At 31.4% G+C, this 12,500-nt stretch overlaps 1 protein-coding gene across 4 annotated transcripts in view; it reads left to right on the plus strand.

Annotated features, from left to right (window-relative positions):
* Positions 1-12,500, plus strand: part of LOC106882199 (uncharacterized) — a 164,318-nt gene that overhangs the window by 109,271 nt on the left and 42,547 nt on the right. For all 4 annotated transcript variants that reach the window (XM_089357806.1, XM_089357812.1, XM_089357800.1 and 1 more), the window contains exon 3: positions 8,523-8,641. In XM_089357806.1, coding sequence (XP_089213932.1) covers positions 8,523-8,641 — 119 coding nt within the window. The remainder of the gene's footprint in view (positions 1-8,522; positions 8,642-12,500) is intronic.

The following is a 12,500-nucleotide window of genomic DNA, read 5'->3' on the forward strand; positions in this document are numbered from 1 at the left end:
AAGAAGAGTACCTACTAACCAAGTAATTTTCAAGTTTCCGTATTAGTACATCACAAATTTCTCGAGCTACATTGGCAATCTCTATGCAGTCACCTAACCTGCTAAGAACAGTAGTCACATCTCAAATCTCCTTCAAATCACATCTATTATCTTAGGAAGAAACACACTGAACAATATAGCTCTAGAGCTATTATGTCTAAATTAAAGGCAGTATAGTTACAGCTGGCATGTATGATAATAACTCTGCTCAATCAAGAATGTCTGACTCTTATTAATGGGTATTTAAACCACAACGTAACCAAATTTTACGAAGGGACGTAACTAAATAATGAGAAATGTATTTAATCCAGCACTCTACTCTTTTGAGCTCTCAGCTATCCCAAAATACGGAAATATAAAAGAAAAGCACGAATGATAATGGGCTAAGCAAACATCTATTCTAAACGGACTTACTTCAATATTCAAGTAAATCGTCAAAGCTCTTGGAAGATATACGAGGATGATTAAAGTATTTTTAATACCATTCCATACCTGTATTACACATTGGTCAGTCCTTGGACGTTTCACTGGAATATCGGTTTTTGTATAAGATTTTTCTAGTCCCTCACTCTACCTCATTTGCGTTTCTAGGAAAAGAACACGGTATGCAGTCCATTACGAACCTTTCCACAACGCAACGTGTTCAGTTCCAAGATTAAGAAAGAGACGAGGAAAAGCAAAAATCGATTGCAGTATTTGTATATTATTTCATAAAGATGAAAGCAAAATTGACCTCGGCACGATTTGAGTTCAGAGCGCAGAGAACCGAAACAAATATTGCAAAATATTCTATCTGGCACTCAGAAAGTGACACTGATTTACCATCTTATATTCTAGAGGATAAGGCAAAATGCTTTATATTTTAGGGGAAGAGAAATCAGATCTGTGGCCGTCATGATTGTCTTTAAAAAGTAGTAACAAAACAATATAAGTGAATTTACTTTAAAGATCGAAGGTGAGAACTGCTTTGTGATCTCAGATTGTTGAAATGTAACTTGTAGTCTAGGTCATTTCTTTCTTCTGTAATAATCACAAGAATGAACGTTGTGTACATTTTTGACTGTGTAAAGTGTTATTTACATACATGCATACATACATACACACACATTTATATATATATATATATATATATATATATATATATATATATATATATATATATATATATATAAGAAAGAAAAATATGTAAAAACGCACAGGAGGTTTGTATAATAAAATGTATGCTAATATATTAAGATCACAATGAAACAAAGAGTTGTTACAACATTATATAATGAACTGGGAGTACCGGTTTTGCGTCTTACGCTTAGCAAACCTCCAAGGGCTCAGATTTCAGAGAGAATTTTGGGAAATCATGGGGACGCCACTTTTGTTGTTAACAATAATTTTTGAAGTAAAATTACCTTCAGAAAAATTGAAGTGTTACATCCTTTTGACTGCAAAAGTTATTGTCAACAGCAAAAATGGCGTCCCCATGATTTAAAAAAAATTCTCTCTGCACTGAAATCTGAGACCCTGGAAGTTTGATAAGCGTAACACGCGAAACCGGTACTCCCAGTTCATTGTATAATGTTGTAATACAACTCTTTGTTTCATTATGATCTTAATATTAGCATAAATTTTATTATACAAACCTCCTGTGCGTTTTTACATATTTTTCTTTCTTAAATATCTACAACCACGTGTAAACAAGATCTGACACCTTTATGTTATATATATATATATATATATATATATATATATATATATATATAATTATATGGATTTAGAATCGGGTACTTAAAATATATGCACCAGATAGGGTTGGATAAACCTGTGGTCACCACTTATGGTTGATAAATATCAAAGAGGATATTCCGGCTGTGTACACAGAGAATTATCCATCGTCAGTTATTGTTCATTTGGTTATATATATGTATATGTATGTGTATATATATATATATATATATATATATATATATATATATATATATATATATATATATATATATATATATATATAATCCCAGAGACATCGTTCTTCAGTATACAAAGCATTAATTCTATCAATAAGTGAATGGTTTGGTTTCAAACGATGAGTTCTATAATTAAACCCGGTTGCAATTCAAGACTGTTTTACTGTTACTATACTCATAATAAAGTAATCCTCGTGATGGTACAATGGAAATAAAAGGATAATTGTAGTTCGAACGATGATTTGTAATTAAAGCATCAAAGTGGAACGACTGAAATATACTAAATTTTTCAAGTAATTTATCATTGAGTATTGTCCCTCTAGCACCACTGACGGCGTTTTGAATTAAATATTGTAACACAATAGCTATAGTGTTCACATACACGTGTTGGCTATTATGCGTCATATGTGTCTATACCATTTGTGTAAATGTTATTGCCTATGGTATCGCCTGTTAAACATGATCACCTGTAAATAGAACAAATCATACGCCTGGAATCTCACTCACTGAGCAAAAAGCAGTGTTTTGTTTCGAAGGGTTGAATTTGCCTTTCTTTCTTCCGTGATGAATAAAATGGCTATAAATTATTTAGAAATATCAATCTAATTATCGACATCCTATGTCATCAGTCTTGTGCCAGTAAGAAATCGAAATCATCCGCAAAAAGCAGTGTGTCTTTGCGAGCTCAAAATAAGCTCCAGAAGAAAGACAAATCCGTTGTTCAAGTTGAACTCCAAGATATAATTAATTAACTTCACTGGCACCACAAATGACTGAGAAAAATCACTTCCTGTTGAGTGGAGAGCCTTTATTTTTTATATATAGAAACCAATATTTTTATTCGACATGAAATGAAGAAGTTCATGTCCTGGGAATGAAATGTTTTCTAAAGCTTAAAAAAATAGAAATTTGATCATTCTATTTTGTATGATATTTGTAACGGCGAAAATTTGGAGTTTATTGGATTTGATGTGTGCGAACATTCTTGTGTAATTCTGGTAATGAGAACCAGCAACCATTTAAGAAATGTTAGAATGTTAATCAACTGGATTCCAAAATAACAAGTTCATGTTGAAACAAGAAAATATTCCGAAAAGAATTCCTTGTTTTTAATGCAAGATTTAAAATAGAACAGAAGAAACATCCCAAATTTACTGAAGAAATACAGTTAGTAATTTACTAACATCATATCTTAAAAATCAGAAAAAATATCCATTATAGAATTACAGCTGAAGTATGTGCATCAGTTCTGGTATTGATAAAGACTGAATTTTATAATATTTAAAACTAATCTTCCTAACAGTAACCCTTCTCCGTCATTAGAGCTTCTTTTAACCGATCTTCAGAGTAATCCAATAACTCATCAATTTCAATTCACTTCAGTTCACACATCAAGTTACTTCTCTCTTGATATCTCATTTATAATTACTATCTAATAGACATGGCGGTAGGATCAATTCAATCATATTTGACTGTTTTTTATTCTTCAAGATATACTGACAGTGGCCCGTATACCTGTATACATTTACCCTATATTTAAATACAACAAAGCGGTCGAGCAAAATGCTTAGCGGTATTTTGTCCGTCTTTACGAGATCTGAGTTAAATTTCCACAGAGGTCGACTTTGTCTTTCATCCTTTCAGGGTCGATAAAATAAGTATCAATTAAGCACTGGGGTCGATGTCATCCCCTCACCCGGAATTGCTGGCATTGTGTCAAAGTTTTGAAATCAATATTTAAACATGATAATTTACCCATTACGCAAACATAAATTGAAACGTTCTTATTCGCAAAAATGATTGAAACTGTTGACTAACGGTTCTTCACATTATTTTCTTTCGTTGTTTACCTTAAGTAAAGATGGTGGATAAAACAAAACGTGAACGAAATGTAGCATTTAAAAAATGACTGGTATAAAAAAAATGATGAGATGATAAAACAGTTGAGAAAACATTAAAAGCTATGGTGAAAGCAGAGGCTGGTCATTTTGAATTGAAAATATATATGTAAAATATTATCAATAAATATAACAGTCAACCGGTAAACTCGCATTAACCAAAACCTAAAACTTTTTATTTTATGATATAATGAATAATGGGCAAATATATATATGCTACACCCGGTAGTTGTTGACTGAGGCTTCTTTCTCGCTCGATCAACGTAAGTTCTAAATCAGAACTGGAAAAAATCTGTGAATTATTTTAGCTGACATTTTGCTGTGAAATTATATAATTGGAAGAGATAGATTTATAGAAAATAGTAATGAAGCGATTCATGGATATCATTGAGCTGGAATGATAAAATGATCAAATAACTTACAATAAATTTATAATATCTTACACGAACGATTACTCAAAATATTGTGTTGATATTTAAGTTGAAATCTGTAAGGAGATAGATTCTCCAGGGTATTTAAAATAATTCTATATAATCAATACTATAAATTCTTATTCGTAATGATAAGAGAGAAAAATATCCGTATGTTCAGCGGTAAGAGCAATTAACGGATCTTTTTTAAAACGGGGGCCACATTTTTCATTAACGAAACACTTTGAAACTTGGAACACTGGTAGAATGTGTCATATAAAACATCTTTTTCTCTTAGTCTTCTTAAAAAAAAAAAGAAATCCATAAATTATTCCATGTTAAAGTTGTCGTATTTCTGTAATTTCAACCAATCACTGACGTCCATTCAGCCGATATACATTAAGTGCCGACTACATAAACAAACGATTCTGAAACAATTAACCCTAACCCTAACCCTAACTCTAACCCTAACCCTAACCCTAACCGTAGGGTTAGGGTTAGGGTTAAAGCAAATTTAAAATGAAAAAAGCAAATAAAACGAAGGTATGGAGATTAAATACGCTTTACATCGCTTAATCAGCCAAAGGAGTAAATCTAAACAACTGAATATTTGTCAGTGATTGGTTGAAATTATCGAAATAAGACAATTTTTTACATGAAATAAATTCGAATACAAAAATATTTTTCTGTTCTATAACACAAAATAGATAAGTATGCGAAGTTTGAAAGTCTTTCGGTACCAAAAACACTACGTAAAACATTAATGAAAAATGTGGCCCCCGTTTTAAAAAATATCTCAATTAATTAGTGTTCCACCTTAACATGGTATTTCTACTTTCTCATTTCTAGAAACATACTATAACTTGATTTTTTGTATCATCGTAATTATACTTGGAATATTGTGATAATCTAAAAATATTATTATTATCAGGAACAATTCTAGTTCCTAAAATAGCTTATAGGTATTTGTTATCATTTACAGAACTAGGTAAATGTTAGCGGTTTAACAAATACAGTGATTTGAAGAGAACCATATGTTACATATTTTCTCTTCGTAGGTTGAACTAATGCGAGAACGTGTGTACATTTTCAGTTTAGTATTGTAAATATACGATAATTGAAAAACTCCATGGATATCAGTTACAATTTGTTAAAGTCAGACGTCCTGGAGCATATGAAATAGAAGAAATAACAACCGAGTGTGGAAAGGCGCCATTTTGTGAGGCAATGCATAATTTTTCTCAGCTCCTAAGTTAAGAATTTAAATTAATAACATATAGAAAGAGAGAGAGATCAGCGATAGCAACTAATACGTCTGCCTCTTTGCTGCCCTACTCAGACATACTCAAAGAGAACATGCAAACACACACACACATACACGCAAATATACATATATGTATATGTATGTACATATATAGGTGTGTGTGTGTGTGTGTGTGTGTTTGCGTACGTGTATGTATATATTGTCTGTATGCATGTACGTGTGCGCGCATGTGTGTGTATGTGTGTGTGTGTGTGTAGGTTTGCATTTATGTACGGTGATTCTACATATCGTTGGCAGTGAGATTTGGCTGGTATGTGGCGAGCGAACAGTTCTCACTGAAGAGACGCAGTACATCGAAACTACGTTATGTAGCAGTTCCGTCACCCGTAGAAGAGGATTCTCGTCTGCCAACGATGTGTGTGTGTGTGTGTGTGTGTGTGTGTGTGTGTGTGTGTGTGTGTGTGTGTGTGTGTGTGTGTGCGTGCGTGTGTGTGTGGTTATGCACCATGCGTCTCAAGATCAATAGCACAGTATTCGACTTTCTCATAAATCACCTACATTAAGCTGGATATAAAGATTGCTTTTTGGCATTAATACCACTTCTGTCGCTAACAACTACTTGTAATAACCCTGCTATCTATTTACAACAACAGTGCCTGAAAGTCGCTGTAATTTTATATGGCGTTGGCGGAGAAATTTGGATGATATGCACCAAGTGGACGCAGTACGTGGAAACTAAACGATCAGGTAGTTTCGGCGCCCGTAACAGTTAATGTTTGTCTGCCAATGATATGTATATGTATGCTTTTATTCACTATGTGCGCATATGAAAATTCCTCTCCAGGCGAATACCGTAGTATTTTTTTCTACTATGCATTCGTTTGTCTGAAGAGTAAGGGGAGAGCATATGTCGTTACTGGAACCCTTTACACAAAGAAGCCTCAAGATAATTGTATGATATGACTGAGGTTTAATGTTCAATTGACAGGAATAGTCAAAAGGTTTAGCATGATTTACAAGACCCAACATTGTGTATATAAATGAATAAATGCCTATAGACCAAATATACTACATAAACTTTCGTGATTTTATAGATAACATCTCAGAGAAATATATAAGATTTCTTAAGATATATATATCATTTAATTGCTACCATGGCAGGTTTCTCCATTACTCAGATATTCCCTACGTAATGTTTCCCCAATGTTTCATGATGTCAGGCAGTTTGTAACTGTTGGTGATGTAATCAAGATGAAGATATATTTTCGACTAGGTATACGCATGTGTAAATAAATATATATATATATATATATATATATATATATATATATATACATACGTATACCTAGTCGAAAAATATGTATGTTTATACACATATATATATATATATATATATATATATATATATATATATATACATACATACATACATACATACACACACACACACACACACATATATATATATATATATATATATATATATATATACACAAAATACCTCACCCTACGTCGTTAATTGGTTCCAGGAGACACAACTTGAGTCGAAAAACGACTTAAGTCGAATTAACTTGTCTCTATGCTAGGCTAGGCCGAATTTACTTGTCTCTAGGCTAAACCGATAATAATCGTTCCCAGTTCTGTACTTTATTCATGAATGTATTTTCAATAACACATAGTTAATAAAAATCTATTTTAAGCTTACAAACAATTTTTATTTTTTAATACAGTACAGTAAAAAAAAAGTAAACTAAATTTACGAATACAATTTAGCGGTTTTTACCGTACATCGTAGACGCATTATTTATGAATGCGGTTTGCAATAAGACATAATAAAACAAAAACCTTTTCTAAGCTTAAAAATCAGATTCAGTAATTATTATTATTTTGCGATAATGAAAAAAAAATTAATTATTTTAAATTTACTAATACGTACATACAATTTGGTGGTTTACATCAAATGATGAGCGGAAATATTATCTATATATAATAATCCATTTAGGATATTACAGCAACAATATTTTCGCGAAACGATCGTAAGATAATTTTAGATTGTCAACATACACACATATGCACTCACACATACATATTTTATATTTAAACTTATATATTTATTATTATATTTCTACATATATTTTTTTATATATAATATAATTTTTTCTACATTTTTATAACTTAAGGCAAAAAAATATGTGATATAAAAAATATATATCCTTTCTTTTGAAAGCTTCGAATATTGATTTTTAAAAATTAATATTATTGATACCATAATATATACGAGCACTCAATATAAATTCAGCATATCATATTCCTATTGAATATTTCTAATTAATGAATTTATATATATATATATATATATATATATATATATATATATATATATATATATATATATATTTATATGCATACAAATACATATACATTTATGAGCCCAACTATTAAAAAATCCCTCAAAGATAGGGAGCATTTCAGAGGTGAGATGCATCGCATCTTACATGTTAACACCATATAAACCAAGGAAGAATAATAATTAAATGCAAAGATTAAATTATCGACCTACTTTATTTACAACTGTTACAGTTTTGATGAATACAATTAATAATTGCTTCATGTTATACTCTATTATTAAATATGGAACAAAATTCACACATATTCTTATTTCTATGGTTGAAAGCTAAGATAAAATCCACATGTAAACAATTAGATCAATCTGGAGAAACTTGCAGAATCCTAGAGGCATCATTAATTTCTGTATACAACAGTGCAATGTAAGTTTGTGGCTCGTTGATATATCATATCCAAGGAAAAACTAAATTTTATGAATATATCAACTTCAAAGATACATCAGTGTCTGAAAGAGTAAAATAGGAATAACACATGGTGAATACAAAATGTAAAATACAGCAGTTAAATTTTACTCTTCAACAATCTATTTTTAATTTTATTTCTTTCACAGATGCTCTGGGACAATACCACCTCTTTTGGTTGTAGTATCCGTCAGTGTCCTACCCTTAATCTTGGAAACGGAAAAGTAATTAATGAGCCAACCTTCTTGGTGTGCCTCTATTGGCCAAGGTAAGTTTGTCCCGATTTAACTTTGTTGTTTTGTACCGATGTACTCTTAATTTAATTACTTCAACACAGTCGTTCTTGCTACATTCAAACACGTGTCAAGAGCCAGAGTTTCTATTCTTATTTGTAACCCAATAGAATATGTAACAACACTTATCCTTTTTTAAATATTTTATGATAGTTAAATCTATTAAATATTCAAACTTTTAACAACGTGACAGGTTATACGAAATTTGTTTATCTATTCAAGGAGAAAAAAGAAGCCCATTTAGGAATGAACTCCCAACCAATTACAATTTATGCCATAATAAATATAAGTTGTTCCTCTATATACTTAATTTGAATATGTGCTATTAACAAGATCTAAAGTAATCAATAAAACATTTTTATCGTGTTTTCTTTATGAATATTTAGTATGGAAAATACAATTATGAAAGTAAGGCAGTAAGCATTTGGAAAAGAAAGTAAAATATACTAAATTAAGAGATTATATTAAAGTCTACATTTTCTTCTAGGTATTTGATACATTTTACATTTTAGTCCAAATATTTTTCTATTTAGTGAAATGAGAATTAATGAAAAATATTTTCAGTTGTGTAACTATAAGTTTTAGTTGTTTGGAAATGAGAGTAGCAATTAAGTGTATTTTTTACTGAAATTTAATGTTTCATCTGGAGTCCCCTGGATAGAAATATCTCTATTTCCTCTCTTTAATATAAATAAACTATCTCCCATCAAAGCGAATAAAGACGGAAAATTAACTTAACCTAGCCTTCCTCACTTCAAATTATGCAATTAGTTTCTTGGAAGAAAATTCTTTCAACAATTCAGAACAGGTTGCGGGAACAGAAAATTATACAGCCACGTGATAAAAAAACACTCTTTGTACATCGGAATATGCACATTTGTAAATTCTTGAAGACAATATTTCATCTTGTTAGCAAAGAAACAAAATAATTTTATCTTTATTCTGCATAAACTTACTTCCTTACTAATAAGCAAAAAGTAAATAAAGTAAACGAAGTTTTACAGTCCTTTTGCCTGAATCATTTCACTAATTTGAAAGGAAGTAGTACACATACGACATCAGCATGAGATTGTTGTTTTAATAGAAATTAAGAAGATAACTTAAAAGGTTCAAGCATCCAACATGGGTGGTATCTCTCATGCTTCAGCTTGCATTCCTAGAGACATTTCCTTCCTTATTTGAATTCCCATCTATCTCTATCAACCAGCAGCATCCTTTGTACAGTGGGACTATTCTGTATTGAAGCTATTCAAATAAATCTAATAAAAAAAAGTATATTAAAATGATTTTCTACGAGTCTTTGTTTCAAAGTTTAATAGAAATCTAAATATATCATACAAACCCTTGATAAATGTTATTTCTAAGTATGAAGAACAAAAAGCTCAAAAGAATACGATGGTGAAACATCTTTTGTTCATTCGTGCTTTATGTCCTAATTTTGGATCTTTTTATATTATTTTTTTCTTATTTTTGTCCGATAACTTAGTTCAAATGTAAGGATGGAACTTAATGTAAATAATATATAAGAATTTGTTTCAAGAACACGGTATATGTTTGTGTGTATGTGTATGCGTAATGAATATAAATTGGGATTAGAAATCTAACAGTCAACAGGTTTTCTTAACATGCACTTTTCTTTAAATAATCCTAGCTTAAAAACTACAAACATTTCGTTTTCTTTCTCATGTCTCATTTGTCTACTTTTTCCTTTTGGCAAACATTTTTTTACCTTTTCATCTCTATCTTTTTTTCTGTTTTCTGTTTCGGTTTCATTCCTGTATTATCGAGCATACTAACAAAGCAACAGTATTTGAAACATTGCTTGGTTTCTTGAATTCATTTATTTGATGCCTAAACTTTATCGTCACATTGGATTTTCCATGAATCCCGTTCTTCGAGTGTAATGTTCTTTAGTATCCTGAAGGATGTTGAAGTGGTGCCAAGAATAAATTTTCTTTAGAATAAACGAATATATATATATATATATATATATATATATATATATTCATATTATATATATAATATATATATACATACAGAGTTTTGTGAGGGCTGGTTCTGGGGCGTAATGTTTGAGTTTACCGGCAAAGAAAGTGGACGCTTTCTCCATGGGAGTACTTAACATTTTAGTATATCTTTTTCTTTTTACAAAGCAAATGTTTTTATATTTTGAGAAATATATCATAAGGTTCACGCCTTTTCTCAGCTTGCCCGGGGTTGATCTCTTCACCTAAAATACTCGCCATCTTAAGTTTCCCGAAAATATTACTTGCTTACAATAATTTAGCCTTTTTTTTCTTTTTTTTCGAAAATACCTCCTTTATTTGCATCTGTTGTTAAAATATTTATTCAGTCTGTCAGCTCTCAGAACCAAGCAGACATTTTGCCTCAAGTTACGGCTTCAAACTTGGTGCTATGAAATCAACTCAATTACTTTCCCAGCAATTCATACTGCAGCTAAATGTCTAAAAACAGCTGCATATTAAAGGCAATATATTTTCGATAGCCTGTTTTAAAACAACAAAGAAGTTTTCCTTTTAGCATGTAAAAATTATTTTAAAAGCTGGCCAATACCGAAATAGATAAAATACATAAAATAAATAGAAAAGGTACATTTCATCTTTAAACGAAAATACATTGTACAAAATTATTTTTCTATAAAGTCATGAAAACTATTCAGCATATAAAACATTTTATAATCTTCTGAATTAGAAATTGGAATCTTCAAGAGACAAAATTAATTTTAACAATTATCCTGGAGAGCACTGCGTGTCTAATTAAAATTTCTGTATTCAGTTTTATATAACATCAGCTCCATTTCAGAAAGTCAGTCTATGTTTGTACCTATAAACAAACTTCTGTATATCTTTATTTAACTTATTATACTGCAGCTATGCAGGGACACAACTTTCAAGAGTTTAATCGAAAAAATCGACCCACCATCCGCAGCACTCGCCTAATACTGTCTGAGTGTACAAATAAGTTCGTCCTAGCAAGGTGCCTCAATTTAAGTACCTAATTCAACTGAATCTAAATTACATTATAGATAGATAGATAGATAGACAGATAGAGATGTATTCTTTTATTTTTTTATATCTTTACTTGCTTCAGTCATTTGACTGCGGCCATGCTTGAGCACAGCCTTTAGTAGAGCAAATCGACCTCAGGACTTATTCTTTGTAAGCCTAGTACTTATTCTATCTGTCTGTTGTGCCGAACCGCTAAGTTACAGGGACTTAAACATACCAGCATCGGTTGTTAAGCAATGTTAGGGAGGGGGAAAAACAGACATACAAACGTATACACACATACATATATATATGACGGGCCTCCTTCAGCTTCCGTCTACCAAATCCACTCACAAGACCCTGGTCGGCCCGAAGCTATAGTGAAAGACACTTGTCCAAGGTGCTACGCAGTGGAACTGAACCCGGAACCATGTCGTTGGTAAGCAAGCCACTTACCCCACAGCCACTCCTGCGCCTACATACATACACACATGCATACATACATACATACATACATACATACATACATACATACATACATGCATGCATACATACATACATACATACATACCTATATACATACATACGAGGTGGGGCTAAAAAGTTCCTAGCTTTGGGTAATAAAAAATACAGGACGATCAGTTAATTATGATTTTATTCAACATATTCCTCTCTCAGATTCACACATTTATTGCAGCGGTCCTTCAGTTTTTCTAAGGCTTGTAAAAGAACTCGGAAGGTTGATCCTCCAACCAGGCCTTTCGCGACACCCTTAAAGCTAGGAACTTTTCAGCACCCCCTCGTGTATGTGTGTGCCCAGCTGACC

Source organism: Octopus bimaculoides, chromosome 1, assembly GCF_046866305.1.
Source record: "Octopus bimaculoides isolate indiv1 chromosome 1, ASM4686630v1, whole genome shotgun sequence".
In the NCBI taxonomy this organism is placed as follows: domain Eukaryota; kingdom Metazoa; phylum Mollusca; class Cephalopoda; order Octopoda; family Octopodidae; genus Octopus; species Octopus bimaculoides.